The sequence below is a fragment of the Mustelus asterias genome, chromosome 3 (genome assembly GCF_964213995.1).
Source record: "Mustelus asterias chromosome 3, sMusAst1.hap1.1, whole genome shotgun sequence".
Classification (NCBI taxonomy): domain Eukaryota; kingdom Metazoa; phylum Chordata; class Chondrichthyes; order Carcharhiniformes; family Triakidae; genus Mustelus; species Mustelus asterias.
Window position 1 is genome coordinate 33,680,721 of NC_135803.1, and position 27,703 is coordinate 33,708,423.

The window sequence follows — 27,703 nt, forward strand, 5'->3', positions numbered from 1 at the left end:
AGACTTGTTCATACTGCACTTGCAGTCACCTTAATACATTTCTTACTGCTCAACTTTTCTATTCCAATTTTTTACCCAATTATTAAAAGTGCCAAAAAGAATACATTGTTAAAAGTGCAGTAATTAATCAACATTGCCAGCATGAGTTAGATGATAGTACTCTCACTTCAGTCAGAAGGTTATAGGTTCAAGACTCATGTTTCAGTACAATAGTGTGTGCTGCGTTGGTAGTGGCTTGACTGATCTGTGAGACAGCTCTCATAATTTTGGCACAAACCCCCAGATTGTGGAGAGAACTTGCAAGATAGACTGGTTTGCCACTGTCATTTCTGATGCCTAGGCTGATGCCAGGTGGTCCGTCTGGTCACTGTCTGTGCGGAGTCTGCATGTTTTGTGGGTGCGTGGGTTTCCTCCAGGTGCTCCAGTTTTTTCTCCCACAGTCCAAAGATGTGCAGGTTAGATGGATTGGGCCATGCTAAATTCTCCCTCAGTGTAGCCGAACAGGCGCCGGAGTGTGGCAACTAGGGGATTTTCATAGTAACTTCATTGCAGTGTTGACACTAATAAATGAACTTGAACTTTGGTTTCATTTCCTTATTAACTTCTTCCAGCAGTTTGATTCAATGAGTGATTTGCTAGGGCATTTTGGATGGCATTTTAGAGTCAACTGCATTGCTGTGGGTCTGGAGTCACACATAGGCCAGACCAGGTAAGGATGGCCCATTTCCTTCCCTAAAGCACATTAGTGACATTTTTATGAAAATCAACAATGGTTTCATGGTCATCATTAGATATTTAATTACAGATTTTTATTGAATTTAAATTTCAACACCTGCTGTGATGGGATTTGAACCCTGCGTCTCTGGATCACTAGTCCAGTGACAATACCACTATGCCACTGCCTCTCCAAATTAAGATTAGGCACCCTTGATAAACTAGTCACTCCCATTATGTGCAGACAGGAAGTCATAGAAATCATAGAAACCCTACAGTGCAGAAGGAGGCCATTCGGCCCATCGAGTCTGCACCGACCACAATCCCACCCAGGCCCTACCCCCACATATTTACCCGCTAATCCCTCTAACCTACACATCTCAGGGGCAATTTTAACCTGGCCAATCAACCTAACCCGCACATCTTTGGACTGTGGGAGGAAACCGGAGCACCCGGAGGAAACCCACGCAAACACGAGGAGAATGTGCAAACTCCACACAGACAGTGACCCGAGCCGGGAATCGAACCCGGGACCCTGGAGCTGTGAAGCAGCAGTGCTAACCACTGTGCTACCGTGCCGCCCCAAGTGAAAATAGGTTTGGGCTTGATTGGTTGATATGATGGTGTAGCCTACCAACAGTATGTACTTTGAGCATTTGCAACCGTGTGAGGCCCTAAAGGGCAACCGAGCCTGTGGAACCATAGACCGCATTTTCTAATGCTAATCAAGTAGTGACACAAAGCTACAATAAACACTTGTTTGTGATCATTGTTTAATATTGTTACTTAATTTACAGCGTTATTCAGAAGCAGGTAGCATTTATGTTGGGTCGCCACGGTGTATTCTTGGAACTAAATGAGGATGTGGAGGACTATGAAGATCTGACAGAGATAATGTCAAATGTTCAATTGAACAGCAACTTCTTGGCCCTTGCAAGAGAGGTAAGTCACAGTTTAATTTAGCAAATGCAACTGTTTGAAGTTTGCTGTAGACAAAACGAAGATTTTTCTGCAGTGGCTCCAAATAACGCTATGTTGAACTTAAACGAATGTGAAATATTTGGTTGGATTATGGAAAATATTTGTTCAATATGGATCCTACAGATTGACAAACACTTTCAGAAGCATTTTATATTTACTGTTTTGTTATTGAGGTCAAACCAACTTTGGTATTGTGTGTACGCAACACTCCATCGATAGGAGCTAGTGATGGCTGCTGAGCTCAGTTATTTGGATAAAGTGAGAAGGTATTTTAAAGAGACAGGAAAACAGCAGTGGGATGATTGACAGGGTATTCTGGTCATTATGTAATTGTACTGGCAGCCAGGGATGCTAACGGATAAATGCTAGCATTCCTTAATTGGGGGGGAAATTGACTGGCAAGTCCTTTTAAGGCCAAACTTTAGAAACTTTTCAGGCAGTTAGGTACTGTGATTGAACAGAGAAATCAGACTTCTGAAGTTGACTGAATAACATCCCTGAAATGCAATTATCTTTATCAGTCTGTACTAAAGATCATTTGTTCCATTTAGTGCCAAAGACTTCTCAGTGCTGCGATATCCCAGCACTGACTGATGGTATCGAGGTAACATTTACTTGGATCTTGCTAGCACCATTTGGCAGCAAAAGAATGTCAACAGTGATTGTGTATAAAAAGGAAAGATTGCAAAAGTCCTCCAAGGAATTATCACTCTGGCACTGAACTGGTAACCTTGTTAAGATCAGATGTCTCAACATCATATAGCTCAGTATCACTGAAGCAAACCAGATGCCATTTGGCTCCAATACAAAAATAAAACATGGAGGGTGCAGGAAATCTGAAATAATAACAGAAAATGTTGGAAATACTCTGATCAGACAGCATCTGTAGAGAGACAAACAGGAAGTTACAGTTTCAGCTTGATGCTTGCTCTTTCTTTGACTTCTCTGTCTACATTTCTGGATCTAGGCTATTGAACATACCAAGTATAAACTGAAGCTGCTTTGACTGCACTTCCTCCCATCCTGTTCTGTAGAAAAACTCCCCAACCAAGAGTTGCCCTCCATCATGTTTAACACTGCCCCGAACCAGGTCCATCCCATTTCCTACAATTTGGTTTTCACCCCATGCCTTCCTCCCGTAGCCATGATGGGGTTCCTCTTGTCCATAACTTCCACCCCATCAGCCTCCACATTCAACTGATCATACTCCGTCATTTCTGTCACCTCTAGTGTGATGCCACATCCAGACACATCTTTCCTCCTCCCTTTCTAAAGAAGGGAATGCATTCTAAAGAAGCCACTTCCTCCGTGGCACTCTGATGCACTCTTAAATTACCCCAAACAACCCTCCCCTCAAACAGCACATCCTGTACATCTAGAGATTTACTTGTATTTCTTTCAATTACATATGCTGTATTTGCTGCTGTTTTTATTTTCAGGGTATGGGCGTAACTGGCTAGGCCAGCATGTATTGCCCACCCCTATGCGGTTTCCTTTACACTGGTGACACCAAATACATTACCTGACCACTTTGTGGAACAACTCCATTCAGTCTGCGAGTCTGACCCTGATCTTCCGGTCGCCTGTCATTTTAATTCCCTGCCCCCTCCCATTTGGACCCATGTGCTATTCTGATGAAGCTCCACATAAGCTTGAGGAGCAACACCTCATCATTTAGTTAGACACTTGGTGGAACTCCTGATTCCATGTTTGAACAATTTCAGATCACAACCTCTGCCCCTGTTGTTCTGGACAGCAGCTTTTGGTTATGATTCTGCTATTCCCATTTGCACTGCTTCTAGACCCATAGAAAAGGAAAAAGCTGCAAATGCGTATAATATGAAATAAAAGCAGAAAATTCTGGCATTACTTAGGTCTGCCAGACCTTCCCTTTTTGTTCTTTTCTCTCTCCTTTTCCTGAGTCTGTACTTGCTACATCTCTAACTTCTTCCAGTTCTGATTAAAAGCCATCAACATTAACTTTGTTTCTCTTCCAAGGATGCCACGTGACCTGCTGAGTACTTCCAGCGTTTTTATGCCAGTTAATACTAGACAGCCATAGAGCTATACAAAACAAAGTACAAATATTGAGTGGCAGTGAATGTTGTGGCTTCCAAAAACCATTGTCCAAGACTGTCTCAAAACAAATTTGAATGTGTTCTTCCAAGGTCAGGTTTGTTTTGAGAATATCCTGCATAACCCGCAAATACCAGATCAGCCTTATTTGTCCTTCAATCTATTTGTCTTGAATGTTGCAGAAGTAAGCAGTATGATCGCCACCAGGGTGGTATCAACTCTCCTAAAGCAGTGGATACAATATTGCATTAGAATTGAGAAGCTATGGTTCTTGGCCTGTTTATTGAAATACAACAACTTGGATCACTCTTAGATTAGGGTTTCTTTGTTAGATACCTTACTCTTCCACGCAGAACAGCCACTGATGATGCTAATAACACAAAATGGGAAAAGTTTTTATTTCAAGTCCGATCTTGTGCAGTCCAAAGATTTTCCCCAAATATTTGACTGTGATTTAGAACATAGTTAAGTTTGAGTTCTTACTGTAATCTTTTCGATCTTCCATAGCCAGTTACATTTAAATCATTGGATTCATCAATTAACTCCTTTATGCAGGATTTATGGAAATTATCCAGTGATGTCCTCACCTGCTCCTATGACATTATTTTTGGAATCCAATATTTATATTAATGTCTCTACACCGCTGCTTTATCCTCCACAGTCTGGCTGTCTCTGGCACAGTCTTCAATTAAGTACACACTTGGAATACTGTGTACAGTTCTGGTCACCCTATTATAGAAAGGATATTATTAAACTAGAAAGGATATTATTAAACTAGAAAGAGTGCAGAAAAGATTTACTAGGGTGCTACAGGGACTTGATGGCTTGAGTTATAAGGAGAGGCTGAATAGACTGGGACTTTTTTTGGAGCGTAGGAGGCTGAGGGGTGACCTTATAGAGGTCTATAAAATAATGAGGGGCATCGATAAGGTAGGTAGTCAGTATCTTTTCCCAAAGGTAGGGGAGTCTAAAACTAGAGGGCATAGGTTTAAGGTGAGAGGGGAGAGATACAAAAGTGTCCAGATGGGCAATTCTTTCACACACAGGGTGGTGAGTGTCTGGAACAAGCTGCCAGAGGTAGTAGTAGAGACGGATACAATTTTATCTTTTAAAAAGTGTTTAGACAGTTACATGGATATGATGGGTGTAGAGGGATATGGGCCAAATGCAGACAATTGGGACTAGCTTCGGGGTTTTTTAAAAAACAAAGGGTGGCATGATAAGTTGGGCCGAAGGGCCTGTTTCCATGCTGTAAACCTCTGACTCTATAAAAGCTGCTTGTGGATGTTTCAAATCAAGAAAAGCATTGTGTTAGGCCTATGGCCTGATTGATTGGCAATGCTAAGCTATGCTATCCCCCTATTCTATTGTTATGCATGTAAACAGCAGCCTGGTTTTTAGATAGCTAAGTGCTACAATGCATTTCACAGCTGCATCAGGAACAATCACCACTGACCCAAAGCAGGAGGATTTGTGGATAAGTTAGATAATAGAGGTGGATTTTTTAAAAAGCCTTTAAAGAATGTTGGGTAGAGCTGGAAAGATATTTGGAGAAAATCTAAGCATGAATCCTATGTGCTGAAGACAGGGTCACCAGCTGTGGAGTGAAAAGAGGAAGGATGCATCAGATGCCAAACATTTAGGGGTTGAAGAACTTGTAGAGGTTAGAGATGGGGAAAAGCAAGGTGAAAGTTATTCAAAGAATAAAGGAAATGGTACAGGTAGGGGGAGGGGGTAACCTAAATTTGCCTATTAATGTAGAGAAGCACAATCTATTAAAAATTTCAATTATGCTATTTGATACAAGAAATATCTGTTTTCTCCCCAGCTGGACATTATGGAGCCTAAAGTACCAGAGGATATTTACAAGACACATTTGGAAAATAACCGTAAGTTTGCATTAGTTTAGAAGTGGGACCATTGTAATCATCACTGTCTTTTTAGGTTAACATTTCTCAATTTGATACCAATAGAAATTAGTCTCAACATTTCTATAGAAGCTCTTCAGTGTTGGCTAACTTTGGGGGAAAAGTTTGTTTACAACTTTTTTATTTGTTGTAATTTTGTGTTGCCTTGATAGAAATCTGTGCAGTGAAGTAATATTGAATGGAATATGAATGCTATTTTCTCATTATCCCTTAAAGCTATTTCAAATAAATGATTATACCTTGTTTAAAGAGAGATCCATGAACATATCCATTCTCATTAATGAGAGGCCAATATGTGAAGTTGTCCTGTTTTCCGAAAATGCCAAATGGATGATATTCATGCTGAGCAATCGCATTATCGTTGTCTGACCCATTAAATTGGCCCCATAGCACTTACAGGTGGTTGCCAGCACATAGCCAAAGCTATTGACCCTAACAACAGCCTAGCCACCTGCTATGTGCCCTGGTGCCAAGCTGTTGCAAGTGCAGCTATGCCATGTGAAAAGATATCCAGGCATCATGTATTGAGGAAAATCTAATGTAGCCAATTACTGCTCTCAGCTTCTTCCCAAATCACCCAGCAGGAGGATGACGGCAGAGGTCTACAGTAGTGACATCAAGTGACAGAAACTCTCTAACCTGTAAAATGTATGTGTGGCCATTATGAAAGGACAGTACAGTGATACTGTCCTGGTTTAATAGGCAGCCAACAGCTGATGGACTTAGAAATGAAAGATATTTATTTGAGCAAAGTACCAGAAGGTCACACTTGTGTGGAGCAGTAGCACATCAACATTTAGAGTTGGAAGAAAATTTAATGGATGTAATAAAAAAATGAAACTTTGGAATAATTAGGACCTTTTACGAAATACTTAATGTATTATTAGTGGTGTGGAGAGTAAGAGTACTGCAGTGTGCTCGATAAGAAAAATTTGTGTTTAGAAATTAAAGTACTGAATTTTTTTAATTTATAGGTTTTGGTAGCACTGGCTCCCAGATTGATTCTGCTCGTATGAACCTTGCTTCATCGTTTGTTAATGGTTTTGTAAATGCTGCATTTGGACAGGATAAACTATTGACAGAAGATGGTAATAAATGGCTATACAAAAACAAAGACCATGGTGAGTATCTCCTGAATGTTGTTAAAATATCAAGCATGATGTACTGGCTGGGTAATTGATCCATTTCATTTTTGTTTGTTACTAGGCATGTTAAGTGCTGCAGCTTCATTAGGTATGATACTACTTTGGGATGTTGATGGTGGTTTGACACAAATTGACAAGTATTTGTACTCTTCGGAAGACTATATTAAGGTGAGGCCTAAATTCCAAATATATATCATATGTTTAAAGTTATTTGACAAGTTTGGTCAGGCCTACATGTAACTCGAGACCCAATGTGGTTGAAACTTTAGCTGCCCTCAGTCCGAGGGTAATTAAGGATGCACAACATATCCTGGCCTTGCCTACAACACCTGCATCCCATGAAATACTTCTTTTAAAACTGGTCTAGTAATGTTACCACTATGTGCCCTGTTGCCAAGCTGTTCATATGCTATGTGAAAAGATATCCAGACATCTTGGGTGAGATTCTCTGGCCTACCAGTGGGAGGTGGCACATTGTTTGCTAACGGCAGGATTCTCTGGTTCCCACCTTTTGTCAATGGGAATTCCCAATGACGTCATCCCGCGCTGGCAGGAAACCTGCGGGCGGGGGTGCACTGCCGACAGGACTGGCGAATCCTGCTGGTGTGAACATCCGTAGAGTTCCAGCCCATGTATCCAGGAAAATCCAATGTAGCCAATTACTACCATGAAAGCTTCAGGAAAATCACCCTGTAAAGTTTTTTTTAAAAAAGTTGACAGCTTGCAAAAACATTCCACTTTAATACAGCTCTGCTAATGGATTCACTAAACAAGTAATTTTATTTGCCACTAATGCTGATTCAGTTGTTAGTAGTATTCTGATTTTGCTGTGAATTGAATTATTTCTGTTAACATTTAGTTTCCAGTCCTACCATTTTACTTTGGGGGAAATAACTGCTCCTTTGTATTTCCTCCCAACTCTGTGGAACAGTTTTACACGTTATGTTTTAAAGATTTTATATGTTATAAACATTATAGTCAATCCTTATCGTAGTGGGTTGTTATCGTGTAGGAACTTGTGTTTTTCTTCCGGTTCAATTTTTGAATAGAAAGGTATTGCTTATATGTAACATGAATAAAGTATTTTTTTTAAAGAGCAGTTTGAAATAAAGCCAGGTGATTTTATTCCTTTAAAAAATGAATTCTGCTACAATTGTTCTTTATGAACAACTTTTGCCAACAATTGTGTGTGCTGCTGTTTTTTTTCGTTTGGCATTTGGATAAAGACTTATAGGCCCTATTTTTGCACTAAAATATTAGTCCTATTTGTTATCTATTGTCTATTTCATGCAATTGATGAAAATGCAATGAGCAGAAGCTCTATGTTGTAGATTTTAGCGATACAATAGTTAAAATGTCTTTCTAGGAAGTTGTATTCCAGTGCATTTTTGCTAAGTATTAAAATTGCAGATGCAAAGCCCAACCTATTTCCTTTTTTGTTCTGGGCATTCTGGAGCAAGCTTCATTTAAGATCAATTTTCAAGTCTCTTGAGTGCACCAGAAATTAATTTATTGGCTTAAAATACTTTCTGAATATGATTTGTTTAATAGTATATTAACAATTCAGATATTTTAGATGTAATATAATTAGATAGTTACTACAGATGCAAATACTATAGTAATTTCCTCAGCCACATTTATTCAGAGTAAATGCCATTTGTTTATTCTTTCATGGAATTTGGGTACCAGAGACAAGGGTGGTATTTATTGCCCATAAGTGACTTGTTAGACCATTTTAGAACAGCGTTAAGAATCAGCCATATTGCTGTGGATTTGGAGTTGCGTGTAGACCTGACCACGTAAAGATGATAGGTTTCCTCCCTTGAAGAGTATTGGTGAATCAGATGGGTTCATAATGACAATCTGATAGTGTTGTCATTATTAGTGAGACAAGCATTCTATTCTAGATGTAGTAATTAATTGAATTTAAATTCCCCAGTTGCATGAAGGGATTTTAATTCCTGTCTTTGGCACATTAATCTGGGCCTCTGGGGAGACGGTGGCATAGTGGTAATACCACTGGATTAGTAAACCAGAGGTCAAGCCTCATGCACTAGAAACATGGCTTAAAATCCCATCATGGCAGCACGTTGAATTTGAATTCGATGGATAAAGCTAGTCTCCATAATGGTGACCATGATACTATTAATTGTTGCAAAAAAACCATCTGGTTCACTAATGTCCTTGAGGGAAAGAAATCTGCCATCCTTGCCTGGTCTGGCCTACATGTAACTCGAGACCCAATGTGGTTGAAACTTAGCTGCCTTCAGTCCGAGGGTAATTAAGGATGCACAACATATCCTGGCCTTGCCTACAACACCTGCATCCCATGAAATACTTTTTTAAAAACTGGTCTAGTAATGTTACCACTCTGCTGCCATCTCTACTTAACAAACAGTACTTGGAAAAAGTACAACTCTTGAGTAATGTCAGGGCAATTTTTATGGTGTCTATCGTTTGATTAAACAGCTAACCATTAATGCCTTCTATTCCAGTCTGGTGCCTTGCTTGCGTGTGGTATTGTAAATTCTGGTGTCCGAAATGAGTGTGATCCGGCACTTGCTCTTCTCTCAGACTATGTCCTACACAGCAGTAATACAATGAGAATTGGAGCCATCTTTGGGTAAGCATTGTCTTCATTTGCACATTTGTAAACTCCATCTAATTGATCCCAATTGTACTTTATTGACAGTGGTTATCCAAAAGATTGGCAAAATGTGCTAGGTCATTCTGGAACTTTAGTCACGATGTTGCAAATTTAATTTAGTTTTATTTTGAAATGTGGCTAAATGAAATGCCATCAGTTCTTGAATGAGCTGTTTTTAATATTCACTTAAATATCATTTTTACAATGTGTGAATTAATAAACACTGAAATGTCGAAAACAGAATCAGTTATTCAGTGGTGCAATATGATATCCCCAATTAGAAAATAAGGGAGTGACAGCAGGGAAGCTAAAATAGAAATAATAAAGCACCTGACGGAAAAAATATAGATGTTGAATGACTAAATATAGCAGACTAAAATTTCTCTGAACCAAGGATATTCAGATTTCCTACTTTTTCACCTCTGCATTCCTTAACTTAACATTGCAAATAATTTGTTTAACTGTAATGCAATGCTGCATAAATATTTAAAAAATCACTTTCTCTTCCTATCATTTTATCTATATTCTGTGCCGTGTCTTTAATTTCTGTTCAACTTAAAATATTTCTTTTGTCTTCACATCTTGCTTCCATTTTTGAGGTGGAACTTGAAGAAATAGGCTGGTTTCTTGCCAGTTTAATTTTTAGAATTCTAGTCATGGTTAATCATTTACTGTTTTGCATGTTAAGCTATTGCTGCAGGATTAATTTTCAGATTTGCAGTGTCAACATCCTGATAGTGCATTGACAAATTCTCTTCTATAATAAAAGTAAAATACTGCGGATGTTGAAAACTTGAAATAAAAACAGAAATTGTTGGAAAATCTCAGCAGGTCCGGCAACAGCTTTAGAGAGAGAAACAGTGTTAATATTTTGAGTCCATATGACATCTTCAGAAGTTCTGTTGTCCAGTTCGCTAAAGATTAATGAGGAACTCGCTTTCTGTATGAAATAATGCCAACATCTGGATTTTAAAGGCCATTTGCCAAGAAGAATAGTTTGTAGAATGAAGAATTCTAATCTTATGCATGGTTTCTCCAAATATATTTTTAATTTTGGCATCGTCAATCTCTAGACATTAATTGGAGAAGTATATAGAGTTGTAAAATATACAGATGAATTTAAACTTAGTGGACAGTTTTCCCCTGATTCTGATTGTATGCAGATTGCATAAACAGTGTCTTAGTGTAATTTCTTTAACTTTTTGGTTGGCAGGCTTGGTCTTGCCTATGCAGGCTCAAATCGGGAAGATGTACTTGCTCTCCTCCTTCCTGTGACGCGAGATTCTAAATCCAGCATGGAGGTATGAATAAAAACTGCCAATGTTGAAATTCTCAATGAAAACTGAAAATGTTGCAGGATATCAGTTGAAAGCTGAATGGAAGAGAGAGGTTAAAATCAGATTGAGATCATCTTTCAGAGCATCGGTCAGTTGCTACCCTAAGTAACCTCCGCGGGGGGGGGGACTTTTTTGGGTGGTGAAATTCATATTCCATTCTTCTCTCTCTGTTCTGAAGGAATCATTTGCAGAGCTATGGGTAAAGAACAGGATATGGTATTAATTGTCATTCAAAAAAATTGGCATAAACATGTTAAGCTGAATGGCTTCCATCTATGCTGTAGGAGTCAATGATTTAAGGAAATTTGAAAACATGAACAATGGATGACCACAAAAACTATTTATATCTGGGATAGTTTTCTGGATAGGATAGTGAATGCAAAAATTTTATTCGTTTGTGAATGAATTGCAGGTTTGTATGAAATGATGAGTGAGACTTGCTTGTATTTGATTCTTTTTGGATTTATTAGATTTTTAGATTATTAAATTTTTAGATTTATACAATGAAATTACTTTTATTACAGTAAGTGCTTTAATACATTAAGCTCTGATGCTTTGCTATGTACTTGTTTTTAAAACTTATGAATTTTTAAATAAGGTAAAGCCCAAGTTATCTAACCCAGAACAATTAAGAGCAGGTATCCGATAGATCATTAGATTTGTGAAGATGTACACTAAAGCGAATTAGTGACAGAATTACGAAGTAAGGAAAAATGAAGTGGAACAATAGCCATAGGGAACATATCATTTTGAAATTCCACTTTTCCTAAAAAGTTTAAAACTCTTAGCAAGATTGTCGTCTTGTACAACACCTGGAAAATCTTCAGAAATCTATAATTTAATCAGTGCAGCAATACATGTCTATTTGGTATTGGTTGTAGAAAAACATATAAACTGTAATATAATTGTAAATGTGAAGTCCATCAACCAACTGCTTTTTGCAGATGCAGTAAATCATTTTGTCTTAAATCAATTAATTAGAACAAATGCTGCTATCTCTTCATTAGTTAGATACATGCCAAATAAATGAATCATTCTGTCAGCATGTAGTCTCATTTGTAATTTGGTATGATTCTGGCAGTGGATATGCTGGTGAAATTAGAAACAAAAATAACAATAAATAAGTTGATCACAAGTAATATTTTGTTTAAAATTTTAACTCCTGAAGGTAAGGGCGGCACGGTAGCACAGTGGTTAGCACTGCTGCTTCACAGCTCCAGGGACCTGGGTTCGATTCCCAGCTTGGGTCACTGTCTGTGTGGAGTTTGCACATTCTCCTCGTGTCTGCGTGGGTTTTCTCCGGGTGCTCCGGTTTCCTCTCTCAGTCCAAAGATGTGCGGGTTAGGTTGATTGGCCATGCTAAAAATTGCCCTTGGTGTCCTGAGATGCGTAGGTTGGAGGGATTAGTGGGTAAATATGTAGGGATTATGGGGGTAGGGCCTGGGTGGGATTGTGGTCCGTGCAGACTCGATGGGCCGAATGGCCTCTTTCTGTACTGCAGGGTTTCTATGATTAAGCAATATTAATGCTGTTGAACAGAACAATCTTGATTTTAGCACCTACTGTTGTTATCAAGCATTCTCAGCACAGTTTTCAGCATGTGCCAACTTTACCACCCATTTCTTTTGCCTTTTAGGCTCTGATTTCTTTTATGGCTTAGTTTTCATGCAATTAACTCTATTCATTTGCTGCATAATTACAGTTTAAACTATTTAAATTTGGGTTTGATCTGGTTGTTGGAAGAATCTTGTTAAAGGTTTCTTCTGATAGGTGGATGGTGTGACCTGGATTTTCTCACATCAGTGAAGGTAGAAATTCAAGGAGCCACAGCAAATGAACGAATGAGATATACCTGGGTCCTAATAGTATTGCATTGAAACTTAATTAAATAAAATGCGTACTTGTATTGTTGAAAGCAGTTTCTTGGGCTGTTGCCTTTTATTCCCATTTCCAAATGCACTAAATCCTAAATATTAGCATGTTCTATGTAGTTGCCTAACTCTTTGCTTTCAAATTTAACTTGCAGGTGATAGGTGTGACTGCTCTGGCATGTGGTATGATCGCAGTAGGCTCATGCAATGGAGAAGTTACTTCCACCATCTTAGAAACTATAATGGAAAAATCGGAGCAGGAGCTGAAGGACACTTATGCCAGGTGGCTACCCTTAGGCCTAGGTCTCAACCATTTGGGTAAGAATAAGTATTGCAGCAACACAAGTGCTAGTTCTATGAAATGACTTGCTTTTAATTATTTTAATTTTCTACTTTGTTCAGGACTTCTCAAAATTTGAATTGTTTCAGCAAATTTTCTGAAGATCTGACCTTGGCAGCACATGGGCTGCATACTCAGTCATTATTTTGTTGCATCTTAGATTTTAAATTAAATTGGACTTGGAATCAGGTAACAGACATGCATAGCAATGAGATTTCCGATTATTGCTCTGCTTAATTGATCTCAGCTTGACCAGCAGTTTGTTTTGGTATCCCTGGGCTAAGGAGTGAAAAGTAATTTTTTTGTTCCTAATTGCCGTTCACTGATTCACAGGTTCTTTTACTAAACTAGTGATAATACTGGTTTGGAATAGGATGGTGCTGATGGTGGATAGGCTTGCTGGAAGGAGAGCAACATATGGAGAATAATAATTTCAGCATGTTGCTGAAGAATTCAGCTTGAGAGGGGAGAAAATAATTTATTACATTTTAAATTAGTTATTTATTCTGCTGAAATGATTGTGCTCGCTCTTGTTTTTTGTTAGGCGAAGGGAGTTTAGCACACGGATTTAGAGCAATTGTGAAATATTTTTAAAATTTTGAAAAGTCACAACATAAGTAGGTTCCTTTTTTAAAAAAAAAGTAAGAGTGCTAATAGTTAGGGTGCCATAATAGAGGTTAAAACCGATTAAAATTGAAGGCCAATAAGAAGTAACAAAAAAAAACTAAAGGAGAATGAAGATAAAAGTGGGACAAAGAAAGCTTTGGAGGAAGTATGAGGAAAAATGTAAAAACCATAAAAAATAAGTGGCATATTTTGCATGTATATTAATAAAAAGGGAATTTTTAAAGATGAGCTGGGACCTTGAGAGGATTGTCAATTTGTAGATGATAAAAATGACAGCATTTAATGCATCCACATGACTCTTGACTAAAGAGGAAGGATATCAGTGAAAAAGTGAATCATGAAGTGGTCGAGAGCAAGATGGGACACCATCGTTGCAGATAAAAGGAACGTTTTAGAAAAGGTAATAAATTTAAAGGATGACACAGCACTGAGAACTGAGTATCCATACAAGGAGGGGAAAAAGGAAAAAAAAACAAGTGAAGAACCTGGAAATCGCATTTCAGGGCATTACTGAGTGTGGGTGTGCATCAGGGGACTGGTAAGCAACCAGTGTCAAGCTCATTTTGAAAAAGATTGTGCTAAACCTGGTAATAACAACTGAGGTAGGGAAGATTTTATTGTATTTTAAGGGTGATGTATGAATCTAGATAAAGAAAATAGCCAGCACTGGTTTCAAAAGGGACAATCATTTTGATAAACCTGGGCGGCACGTTAGCACAGTGGTTAGCACTGCTGCCTCACAGTGCCAGAGACCCGGGTTCACTTCCGGCCTTGGGTCACTGTGTGGAGTTTGCATGTTCTCCCCGTGTCTACGTGGGTTTCCTCCGGGTACTCCGATTTCCTCCCACAGTCCAAAGATGTGCAGGTTATGTTAATTGGCCATGCTAAATTGTCCCTTAGTGTCGGGGAGTTAGCATGGTAAATACGTGGAGTTATGAGGCTGGGGGCTGGAATCGGTTTGCTGTCGGTGCAGGCTCGAAGAGTTGAATGGCCGCCTCCTGCATCGTAGGGAATCCTACAATAGAATTTTTTGATGTGTTGACAGCCATGATTGATGGCATGTGGACTTCAGAAAAGCCTTTTTGACAGAGCACCATGTGGGAGATATTGGGGGAAATTAAGAGATAGAGGATGATACCTTGTATAACGAAATAAAAATAATAGTTTTGGAAAAATTAGATCTGTTTCTCATTAGAGCACGAATTATTGGATGGTATGTGAATATTTACAATTATCAATGTTTGGGCCAAGGTAGATGGAAACAGACTCTTTTTAGTACTTCAAGGATCTAGAACAAGGAAGCATAGATACAAGATTAAACATAAGATTTATAATAATCAGGAAAAATTTACCCACACAGTTGTGAAGCTGTATATTTCATTTCTGTGTTAAGGGCAAAGTCGGAAACCATAAAAATAAAGATTAAATTTTAAAACTGAATGAAGGGAAAGGTTTAAGGGGGGGATGGAAATGGAGTGAATAAATGTGGTTAGAAGAACTTGTTTGCATGAAGAATAGACAGTGGCATGAACTGGTAGCCTTAATATGTTGTAACTGCTGTGTATTTTTATGTTTTGAACACTTTTTGAGTTCTAATGAAAGTTCTCAGTCAACACAGAAGCTTGTCTTTTCCTTTTAAAATGTTGATTATTCCCCAGCTATGTATTGCAGCATTCAGATTTTACTAAACTTGTGGTTTTTCTCTTCTCTTGTAATTCCAAACCAACTATTTTAGTCTTATTGTGTATATATAAAATTTGTGTTTATGACATGCTGCAAAATAAAGTTAAAATTGTGTGAAGTAGTTAATGTAATGTATTTCTGGTTCACAGGAAAAGGTGAGGCCATCGAGGCGATTCTGGCTGCCCTGGAAGTCGTGTCTGAGCCATTTCGTAGTTTTGCCAATACTTTGGTAGATGTCTGTGCATATGCAGGTTGGTACAGTTTGATAAATCTAATTAATCTGATTTGGATGCCATCTTGGCAGGTTGAAACAGTTTGGGTAAGGCATTTTTATTCACCAAACAGTAAAATATAATGCTCTTTTTTGACATTGAATAAACAACATTATTCTAATGTTTTAACTCAGAAGTAAGAATGCTGCCCACCAAACATGGCTGACAAGGTTAGGAAGATTACTTGTGGCGCTTGCAAGGCAGGAATCCAACAATAGGGACCCATATCCCATCTGCCTTTTCTGCTATACCTCCTGATTGATAGTACAGCGCAGGAAAATCCAATCTCCTTGCTCCACAGGAATTGGCACACCAACACGTGCTGTAAATTGGTTTCATACCTGTAATCAAATGTATATCAATTTCCTTGTATTGATAGAGCGCTTTTCCCAAAGAGAAATAACTAGTCGACTGAGTTATTTAAGAATTACTAATGATTAAACTAATCAGAGGGCTGAGAACTTATCTCCAGGTAGCTATTTTAGAGGAGAGCTGCACAGGAGAGAAAGTGGAAGTCATTTTGATAAACTGAATGAGGAAATAACAATTTTAATTGATTTGTAGGCAATGTTCTATGTTTTCATTATCTCATTTATAATTCTCTAGGTTCTGGTAATGTACTGAAAGTCCAGCAGTTACTCCACATTTGCAGTGAACATTATGATTCAAAAGAGAAAGAAGATGATAAAGACAAAAAGAAAGAGAAAGATAAGGACAAAAAAGAGAATGCAGCAGATATGGGAGCACACCAGGTATGATGAAAACCAGCAGAAAAGAACTATTTAATATTTAAAGTTGCATGATGAAGATCCATTCCTTTTGCAGGATTTGAAATGGATGCTGCCATGGGAAGTTGCCAAATTATTTTCCTTACAGATTTTTACATATATGTAGAATTTAGGAAATATAAAATTGCTTATATTTTGTGGCCAAGTAGTTTGTTTATAACTACACATTTGTGAATCATATTTAAATGGAACGAGTTCACATGTCAGAAATTTAAACAAGGGAATCTCGATTAGTCAAATGACTGTTCTGCAATTTTTGCTTCAACCTGATGAGTTACACCTGCTTCAGGGAGGTGTAAGACTGTGATTGGATGCTTCTCTTGGTGATTTCATTGACTTAGTCTATGTAACCTATTTACTAACAGTAATATCTACCAAGAAAAGCTCAATTATTTATTAATTTTTAAGAACGTTTTTACAAGACCTGTTGCCTTTCTATTAATTACCTCTAGCAGTTAATAGAATGTTAGTATGAGACTATCTCTCACATTGATGCAATTGAGTGAAAGTTGCTTTCGAAGTAAAATGCCCATACAATTGTTCATTCGCAACTTGAATCTGGGGTTTTGGCCAAAAATGGAGTTTCCCAATGCTTCAGGGAAAATACTGGAAAACATATTTCAAAGAAATAATTGTGACAAATTTTGATTCTAACTGCACAAGTTAATTTTAAAATGTTATTATCCGACTTTATAATATTGATTAAATCAGAAAGTACAAAATTCGAAAGTAACCTTTTTTTTACTTGGCATTATAACAACTTTAGAGTTCAGTGATGGTTAATGACTCAAATAATTTATTTAGTTATGATTTGAAACTTGTAGGGAGTAGCAGTGCTTGGTATTGCTTTAATTGCCATGGGAGAAGAAATTGGAGCAGAAATGGCTCTGCGCACGTTTGGACATCTGGTAAGTTCCTTGATGAGAATTCTTTAAAATTCTGCTTTTGAAAATTACTTTTATTACCAGTAAGTATTGGTCATTTTGAAATTGTAGTTATATTACCATATTCGCTGTTCAATTATTAGTGTAGCTTATAAGGAGTTCTTGGCCCTGTTACAGTCAATTATTGAACAGAACTGTATATTTGTGTTGCACTGATAGTTTACCTAGTTTCATGTTCTTTGGCATTACCTTCTACAAATATGCAATAACTAATTCAAATCCCAGCATGATCTTGTTCACCTTTTCTTTGCAATTCTTCGATCTTAATTCTCCACCAGTATTCTTTGGAGCTCTAACTCTTTTGTACTTCTCTCATCTCTTCAGCTACACTAACTCTTGCATTCCCTGCCTAAACTCTACCACACCACTATCTCTGCTCCATTTAAAACTTTGTTCTTGGACAAGGACCCATAATCACTCATTCCTTTTCTTTCTGGATTCATCTCTATAAATCCAACTCCGAGGAAAGGCAAGAGAAAAGAATTAAGCCCTGTACCCAGTTCAGGAAACTCTATTTAAAATCCTGTCTGATCCCTTAAAGGTGATCAGAGAAGCTCAAGAGTCTGCAACTTTATTACCCTCAATCTCACTCTCCTTCCGTGATCCTGTAGTTTTGCACAAATGGACATAACACCTTCTTAAAGGATTCACACTCACTGCCACCTCTGGAATGTTATCCTACATGGCAGTTACCCTTTGACGGAAGATCAAGGACTTTCATACGTCCGGCTTTATTCTTTGCTCCCTGAATTAAAATGGATGGTCCCTAGTTTTATCTGACTCCATTAGCTCCATTAATTTATCAATCTACAATTATTTTTGAAGACCATAATCAGATCCCATCTGTCTGCCTTTCTTCCGTAAGTTCAAGTCCAGGCGCAAACTCTGACCTGAAAGCTCAGTACCAAAGATATCCTCATTTTCCTTCTCTGTATCATCTTGAGAGCTAAAAATGTGTTCAAAATAACCTTTTAAGCAAGCTTTTACAGCATTCCTATCTCTATTTGTGAAGTGTTCAGTTTAATATTAAAGGGTTTATACAAATGCACCTCTTCTGATTAATTGAAATTAGTGAGGAATTGGTGTTTAGATGTGAAAATTGTAAGTTATATTTGAAGAAAGTTCTATCATTCTCTGCAGTTTGCTGAGAAACCACTATCTGTGGGCAAAAATGTATGTACATGTAATTGGTGTTTATTTATAAATCCTTCTGAGCTACTTGATATTAGACATTTTGCCATTGAGATTACCTTTACATAGAAATGTGATTATTCAGTAATCTTAATAGATAACCATCTTTCTAAGTCTATTAGAACACTGCCCATCATTCAAGTGAATTATTGTAAAATGTAGGATATTGTCCAAACCACCTAATACAGCAATTTACCGTTGAGCTTTTTAACATCATAAAAATTACATTGAATTCTTTTTATGACAGTTAAGGTATGGTGAACCTACTTTAAGACGTGCTGTACCACTGGCACTGGCATTAATTTCGGTCTCTAATCCACGGTTGAGTATACTGGACACTTTGAGCAAGTTCTCTCATGATGCTGACCCAGAAGTATCTCATAATTCTATCTTTGCAATGGGCATGGTTGGAAGTGGTGAGTAACATACACTAATGTTGGAAATGTTGACTAATTCTCCAGTAAAACCTAATGGCAACATGCCAAGTCAATCTTCAGTAACAGCCAAATTAAGTTTTTAAGTAAGCCTCTATATCGTGAAACTGCATGTTTATATTTGTTGAGGTAAATGAAGTAATTAATTAAGCAAAATTTTGGTTCTATCCCACTGCTGTCAATGTTCTTGAAGTTATTTTGATACTTGTTATTTAAAATCTAATAATTGGCAATGCATTGTTCTGTATACTTGAATTCTTGATTCATATCCAGAACACATTAGGAGGCAACTCATTTTGCCAATATGAAGTCAAGAGACAACATTTTAAGACACTAATTACAATACTGGTGACATGACTCTACTTTGTAAAACATATACGCCATTTTTCTTGAACATTGGTTATTTTCTGTTAACAATTTAGACCATTGCCTTGCACTGTTTATTAAATTTATTTTCTTAAAGAGAAATGTTTCATTCTTTGGTATCTAGATACTTTCTGAGTTCTGCTTCATAAACCTCAACTTTTAAGCTTTTTTATGGTTGGGACACGTAATTCAATGTGACATGTCTTTCAATGATAAAAGCAGTGAATTTTTGCTCTTAGCTCAGTTTGCTTAAAATTAAGAGTCTCTGAAGCAATGAAGATATCTGGGAAGACAAACAATAACAACTTCTCTTCCTACTTGTGGGCACTAACACAAATCCTGTTGTGACCAATCACAAACGAAAGTATAATATGCTGGTCAAAAGGAAGCAGTGTGAGCAATCCTGAGGGTAAATAATTTATTTCCCAGAAGCACTATTCCATCATTGCCAATAGTTCTCTCATATCTTGCAATGGTGGCACAGTGGTTAGCTGCTGCCTCTCAGCACCAGAGACCCAGGTTCAATTCCAGCCTTGGGTCACTGTCTGTGCAGAGTCTGTATGTTCTCCCTGTGTCTGCGTGGGTTTCCTCCGGGTGCTCCAGTTTCCTCCCACAGTCCGAAAGACGTGCCAGATAGGTGTTCTCTGTGCACCCAAACTGGTGCCGGAGTGTGGCAACTAGGCAATTTTCACAGTAACTTCATTGCACTGTTAATATAAGCCTACTTGTGACACTAATAAATAAACTTAAACTTTAAACAGTAAAGCTTCTTGCTGGTAATCTGATCCTGTCTTTAATAGAGCCTAAGGTTGTGCATGCAAGCCATTTTATTTCATATTTTCCCTAGTCCAAGCGCTTTGAAGCTAATTGTAGTATGTCAAAATTCCCTATCTGAAATAAACTAATTTTGCACAGACAAGAATAAAACAATTTTGGTGTGTATAATTGAAAATCACACCAAGCAGTAAGTTAGCAAATTGTTTTTCTGTTGATGGTATAAACAAACCTGTCGTAGTATTGGGGAAGTTTCTGACTAAATGTGACTTTGTGATGGGTACTTGTGCACAATTCTTCTGTTTAGCTGTTCCTTTGTTTTCCAAGGGACAGCCACCTGTCATGGAATTCATTGAAAATGGGACTCTAGACTAAAACCAGGGTCTAACGATGTGAAAGTTAATCAAACATGCAAATCATATTGACGGAAGAAAAATTAGTTGTGTACTTTAATGTACTGGAATTCTTTTTAATACATATTTAAATTAATGTTAGATCTTTAAAGTGAATTTAATTTTTTTAACAAACAAGCAATGTACCCAAAATTAATATCCATATGGACACTGAAGTGAAATTGAATTATATTTTCAGCCTGGCTCTGTTAACTCTTGTATTTGAATGAGACAATTGATTTGCTCAATTCCCCACTATTGACCTGGGCGCACAATCTAGATGGCACTATTGCAGGACTGAATTGTCAACAGTGCAGTTTTCATGTCGGGCTTTAAAATTAATCTCCAACGGTTTAATATAACTAAATATAAAATATCTCATGGCACTGTTCAGGAAGGAGCAGTAAGTTGTGCAGTATCCTTGCCTACTACATTCCTCCTCCAGCCAACAACATTGGTTCACATGGAGGATTTGATTCCATAGTTAAGTTCGTAAACATTTGATCTAAGTCACAAGGTTGTGGGTTTAAGTTCCCTTCCAGAACTTGAGCACATCAATCTAGGCTAACTGACATTCTCCGTGCTGAGGGAGAGCTGCAGTCTGAAAAGACATTTAAAATGAGGTCCTGCCTTTCAGGTAGAAATAAAACCCTACAACATTATTTCAAAGAATAGTGGGGGAGTTAGCCCAGTGTCCTGGCCTTCAATCATCGTCACAATTAAAAGGTTATCTGATCATTATCACATTGTTTGAGAGAGCTTGCTGCATTTCCTACATTGCGACAGTGGCTACACTTCAGAAGTTTTTCATTGGACATCTCAAAGTGCTTTACAGCCAATGGTCATGAAAGGCGCTAAATAGTTCCAAGTCTTCCTTTTGAGTTATCAGGTTAATTATTATTGGCTGTTTGTTTGAATCGTGTATGCAAATTGACTGAATTTTCTAATTGAAGTAATTGCAGTTTCAAAATGATTCACTGTGGGACATTGTGAAGGTGTTATACAATGCTGTATAACCACGAGCTCTTCATTCTTAATTAATCCTTCTATTTACAGGTACAAACAATGCCAGATTGGCAGCCATGCTGCGACAGTTAGCACAGTACCATGCCAAGGATCCCAATAATCTTTTCATGGTTAGAATAGCACAGGTGGGTGGACAGTTCTACTGAATCAAAATTATGAATTACTGATGTATCATTTAAGATGATAAATGAAGATTTGAAGTGATAAAATAACATCTAACTGTTAAAATGCAAAATCAGACCTGTACTTTTTAATCTCTTAATCCTGAAATCTATTTTTTTTTCAATGTTAGTGTCCCTCAGTCTTGTTGGTGCCACTCTGTAATTTATTTGCAGGTCAGATAAGACAAATTCAAAATTGGGTCCATAACATTGTATATTCTGTACTTTATGGGAAGTAAGATGTAACAAAGATCAAATCATAGTTCATACTGAAAGTATATTCTTGTGAATGTCATAGTTGCAGAGACAACTTGGAGCTTAGCTTTGAAACTGCTTGTGTTCAAATGCTCATTGATAAGGTTTACTTGAATAATAGCTTTTTGATCAAGCTGTAACAAAGGTCTTGCACCAATGAAACTCTCCACCAGCAAAAAAATACAATTCCTCGAGAGAAAGTTGTCTGCGCTGGACAGTTGGAAAGCCACTTTTTTGTACTAGTGTGGATTAAATTTTCCAAATGAGAACACAATTAACTATAAAATTAATTATCCAATGAATGTGCCATAATTGGTAACTGTGTGGCTTATTTGTTTGAGTTCAGGAGTTGTGGGCATGTTTATTTTCAATTGGAATGGTTTCTTCCTTTCTTATTTGAAACACTAGGTGGAGTAACTTCCTTCACTGGAAGGCAAAGTGCCAGTTGCCATCTTGTCTTATGGAAAGCCAGCGTAGCACTATGTACTATCTCATATGAAATCTAAAGCAAAATCATGTACTTCGAACTTAAGTTTGATTTGTGTTCCTGTAACTAGGGTTTGACTCACCTTGGAAAGGGAACACTGACATTGTGTCCATACCACAGTGACAGACAACTAATGAGCCAAGTAGCAGTGGCTGGTCTTCTTACTGTACTGGTCTCTTTTCTTGATGTGAAGAACAGTAAGTTTTGTTCAATTTAATTTACTTTGCTTTGCATGGTTGATTTCATTAGTACTAACATGTTAATGGCTGCCTGTGTTGAACAATATATTTTTAGCATGTGTTTACAAAAAAGTTGAAGCTTTGTAATTTAACTTCGGGTTATATATTAACACTTCCTGGCTTTTAAAAAAAATCTCTCCTCCTTTTGGAGACTGCGTTGAATGAAAAATCAGAAAATTACATCAGTGCAGGAGATTAAGCCCACTGAGAATTTTTTGTGGTTCATGTCAAGCCTCATATGCAAGGTTAACATTTATTTTATTAACTCATTGCAATCACCTAATGCACATTTGTGTGAACATCACTTCAGTTCTCAGTTGAGGGCGGCTCAGCGGTTAGCCGTGTTGCCTCACAGCGCCAGGGATCTTCAATTCTGGCCTCGGGGCACTGTCTGTGTGTGGGGTTTGCACGTTGTCCCCGTGTCTCTGTGGGCTTCCTCCGGGTGCTCCAGTTTCCTCCCACAGACCAAAGATGTGTGGGTTAAGTTGATTGGCCATGCTATAAATTGCCCCTTAGTGTTGGGGGATTAGCAGGGTAAATGCGTGGGGTTATGGAGAAAAGGCCTAAGTGGGATTGTTGTCGGTGCAGACTCAATAGGCCAAATGGTCATCTTTGCACTGTAGGGATTCTATGATTCAATAGTATTCTCACTGCAATTTTCTTTGCTGTGGACAAAAACTAACAACTTTTTGGGGGTTTTTCTTGACTTTTAAAGAGTATTGCCTCATCTCTCCCCATAGTTGCTGTCTGACCTACTGGATTTTTTGTTTGTATTTGATTCCTTCTGCAATATTTTGTCTTGTTATATCCTTCTATCTTTTAACCTTGTGTCAAGTTTGGCAAAAAATGAACAAGCTGGATTGAAATTTCAATACAGTATAAATGGCCCCATGGTTCTCATGTGAAATCAAGTGTAATCTACTTCAACAAGATATTGCAATGCAGCACAGTTCTTTTAAAAAGGACTCTTCAAAACAGTAGTCATATCTGGCATGGGTAAATTTTAACCACCACAGCTTGAACATTCTTGTTTTTCTTATCGTTAACATTGTAATTTGATGACCCCACGTCAGCACTTGCAATAGTTCTTCAGATGCTTTCTGACCTTCTGAGTATTTTCTGCTTTGATAAATCATTTATTAACAGGCCAGTCACCATTGGAAAAATAGGCATTTGTATATGGAGAGTTTATTAGTTCATTTAAGTGGGCTTCTCTAACTCAAATGTTTTGTGTTAGTGGGAAGATATGAAAACTTTATCTGTACAAAGTTGGAAAATGTAGCAAATTAAAATAAATGTATTCATGAAATTAGTGATTAATGTGCAATTTGTCTAAAAATGAATCACTTTATTTACAGTAATTCTTGGGAAGTCCCATTATATTCTTTATGGGCTGGTTGCTGCAATGCAACCTCGTATGCTAGTTACGTTTGATGAAGAGCTCCAACCATTGCCAGTATCAGTGCGTGTTGGCCAGGTATGAAACTGCATGATAATGCCAATAAAATTTGTTTAAAAGTAGAAAAGTTTAGAAATAACCAATTTCAAGAAAATCATAACTTAGCTCAATCTGCAACAAAAGGGTGGAAGACAGTATATATGGAGTTTTGAGTTATAAACACAAGATAGATTTGCTTATGCTATAGATTTAGGCACAATTCAAGCACTTGTAAACAATTATATTAAATGTAATTAATTGTTCTTCCTGCATTATTTCATTTATTATCTGAGTACAATATGGCACAGCCAATAAGTACAAAGTACAAAGATCCAAATTTTGCTTCCATAATTTCTCTCGGGTTTGAGGTCTTGGCTGATGTCAGTGGAAAAAGCTGCATTTTAGACAGGCTCTTTATTTTCTTTCCCTGCTCCTCCTCGGGGTGAGGGTGAAACTTGGAAAATCTTACAGGGGCTTACCTGATGCTATTGTCCCACAATACCCAAGGCCAGTTTTTTTACACAGGGTAGTGGGTGCCTGGAACTTGCTGCTGGGGGAGGTAGTGGAAGCAGATAGGATAGTGACTTTTAAGGGGCGTCTTGACAAACACATGAATAGGATGGGAATGGAGGGATATGGTCCCGGGAAGGGTAGGGGGTTTTAGTTCAATCGGGCAGCATGGTTGGTGCAGACTTGGAGGGCCAGAAGGTCTGTTCCTGTGCTGTAATTTTCCTTGTTCTTTATGAGTAGAAGCATTTTGCTGGTGACTTGATTGATTTCTTAACTAGAGAATCTGTACAGTTTGTAACCTAAAGTTGGATTGAATAATTAGAAAAGATCTACTAACTCTTCTGATTTTGTTCCAGGCTGTGGATGTTGTAGGCCAAGCAGGCAAGCCCAAGACCATTACAGGATTCCAAACACACACTACACCTGTGCTATTAGCACATGGCGAAAGAGCCGAGTTGGCAACCGAAGAGTACATGCCTCTAACCCCTATCCTGGAGGGGTTTGTCATTTTACGCAAAAATCCCAATTATAGTGTGTAGCTTGTGGTTAATACTTGGCGCTTTGTACATGGAGTTCCTTTTAGAGAATAGTCACCATCCATGCCCAAAAAGTACTGCTGGTCCTTTGGTAAACATGATCACCAGTCTGCTCTTGAGCCAGTTTTAATTATTGGTTCAGAACTTCTATATTTTATATTACTTTACCGCATGATGGATGTACTTCATTAAATTTTGTTATAATGCTACAAATCTAAATAAAGTTATTTCTTGTCCACCAATAAAGGTTTGTAATGTTTGTCTTTTACAGTAATTGTTCGTGTTTATCTACAATATTAAAATAGTGAATGTTACTAATGTATTGGGTGTGGTTTGTGAAATAACCACTTTAGACTTCATTCATTACTGGTTTGCCTATTAAATTCATAATGAAAAGGACAGGATCTGAGAGTCTGACATTTCACTCTAAGTCTGTCTGTCATTCATTGCAATCATGGTTGATCTACGACCTAACTGCCTTTGTCCCATATCCCTAATATCTTTGGTTAACAAACATCTATCTATCTCAGATTTAAAATTAGCAGTTACTCTAGCTTGTGTTACTGTCTGTAGAAAACAATTCTAAACTTTTGCCACCTCTTGTGTAGAAATGCTTCCTAATTTTGTTCCTAAAAGACCTGGCTCTAACTTTTTAACCATGCCCCTAGTATTACATTCCCCAGCCGGCAACAATAATTTTGATCTATCCACCACCTATGTTTCCCTTAATATCTTGAAAACATTTATCAAGTCCTCCCATTAATCTTCTGAATTCATGTATACACAACCTAGTTTGTGTAATCTCCTTGCATTTTAACCCTTGGAGTCCAGGTATCATTCTTGTAAAGCTACGTTACAGTGCCACCAGTGCCAATATATTCTTCTGGTATTGTTCCTGGATCTGCATTCTGTACAGCAATTCTAAACCATTGATTAGCTACACAAATAAAATACAACTTTAATATCAGCTGTGAATTTCACTTAAATCTTCAATTTCGTTCAAGTATTTTAACCTAAATTAAAAGTGATTTTTGTTTTAATCAATCTGGTTTAAGTATACTTTTTAAATATACATAAATTCAGGTCAGTTTGAGCACAGTGAATTCTCTTTATATAATGTTTGACTCACTTTGCTGCATGATAATTTCAATTTTGTGAAAACTACAGTTTGGCATGTGATTACTGATTTCATCACTCGGGACATAATGTCCAAAGCAGGTTTAATTTTGTATTAAATGTTAAATATTTCTAGTTCAGAAATTAATGATTCATAATTCTATCTTCTGGTTCCAGAGAAAGTAATTTATTCTTCTGGCAAGTACTATTTGCCCGTAAGTGCCAAGATGAATAAAACTCAGCAGAAAGTTGAGGCTGGCACTTAACAATGGAAGGACCCTTATAATAAGGTTTATATTCCTGCAATGTCACTCAACTTTGCCAGCTCAAAGGCTACAACTAAAGCTGTGCAGTTACATTTCTGCAGATAGTAGTAAATTGTTCCCAGAAATTTTAATTTTTTTTCGCTCGCCCTCCCTCGTATTTAAATGTAATTCGGTCTATTTTCTTGCCCATTATTCCTTTGTTTTTCTCAAATCTAATTGATTAAGGAATGTCTTTCCTGTCATGCATCAAAGATCTCACCACACTTATTTCTAAACACTGCTCAATGCTTTGTTCCAGCAAATCTTAGGCTTAATATATTTTTGTCAAATGTGGGACTTCACATTGAAACACACATTCTGAATTTCAATGTCAGAGGCAGCAGCAATGGATTAAAGAATACTGGGTGATACTCCATAACTTACAGGTGATGAGGCTGATTTTCTTGTGTTAAAAGATGCTACGCTTGCCTTAAATATATGGGATAAAATTGACTTGCTTCTTTCACAAACAATCCACCACAAAAAAAGTTGCACTTCACATATTTAATTATACTAAGGGAATGCTGAAAGGTGATTAGCTGAAACTGGAATATTGGTTCAGTTTTATTATTCAACATCGGCCTACTGCTCCTTACTGTCCTTCACCCTTCTTATTGAGAAACAAGCCATAATGTTTTATGGAAAATACGATTTTATCAGACTCTTGGCATATTACATTGAATTTTGGCTGGACAACTGCCTACATATCCATCACTAATTCTTCAAATGTAAGTCATAACTCCCTTGTTTATAGGCATGGGGTATTATGCCTGCCTGATACACAATCCAGGGTTTACATTTTCAGTCTCCGGTATGAGTTATTGGGAGCAAAACTTCTGGCTGCTTTTTGCCACCCCTTGCTAGCCCAGCCAGGTTAAGGCTACCGAGAGCTTACGACTGCTGATGCATATAGAGTTAGTCTAATGAAAGCTGCCATTCAATCCTGGGACCCTTCAGTTCTGCGTGACTTGTTATAAGGTCCTTACCTTTAAATTTTTAGTATGAGGTCTTTACCTATTCATTCTGGGAAATCTACATTTATGTTTATGAACATTTTTCAAAACCTTATTCTTATTTTCACTTCTGGAATTACAATCTTTCTGGTGAAAACAATTCTGGT

At 37.6% G+C, this 27,703-nt stretch overlaps 1 protein-coding gene across 1 annotated transcript in view; it reads left to right on the top strand.

The window, feature by feature from the left end:
* psmd2 (proteasome 26S subunit ubiquitin receptor, non-ATPase 2) overlaps positions 1 to 25,430 on the top strand; it is a 42,080-nt gene extending 16,650 nt beyond the window's left edge. Inside the window, exons 7-21 of the mRNA XM_078207306.1 lie at positions 1,512 to 1,656; positions 5,600 to 5,660; positions 6,674 to 6,820; positions 6,906 to 7,012; positions 9,340 to 9,467; positions 10,705 to 10,792; positions 12,855 to 13,017; positions 15,499 to 15,600; positions 16,228 to 16,373; positions 17,234 to 17,317; positions 18,792 to 18,960; positions 21,567 to 21,661; positions 22,510 to 22,636; positions 24,037 to 24,155; positions 24,983 to 25,430. Of these exons, the coding sequence (XP_078063432.1) occupies positions 1,512 to 1,656; positions 5,600 to 5,660; positions 6,674 to 6,820; positions 6,906 to 7,012; positions 9,340 to 9,467; positions 10,705 to 10,792; positions 12,855 to 13,017; positions 15,499 to 15,600; positions 16,228 to 16,373; positions 17,234 to 17,317; positions 18,792 to 18,960; positions 21,567 to 21,661; positions 22,510 to 22,636; positions 24,037 to 24,155; positions 24,983 to 25,165 (1,864 nt within the window). The 3' untranslated portion in view covers positions 25,166 to 25,430. The remainder of the gene's footprint in view (positions 1 to 1,511; positions 1,657 to 5,599; positions 5,661 to 6,673; positions 6,821 to 6,905; positions 7,013 to 9,339; positions 9,468 to 10,704; positions 10,793 to 12,854; positions 13,018 to 15,498; positions 15,601 to 16,227; positions 16,374 to 17,233; positions 17,318 to 18,791; positions 18,961 to 21,566; positions 21,662 to 22,509; positions 22,637 to 24,036; positions 24,156 to 24,982) is intronic.
* The last annotated feature ends 2,273 nt before the right edge of the window (positions 25,431 to 27,703 follow it).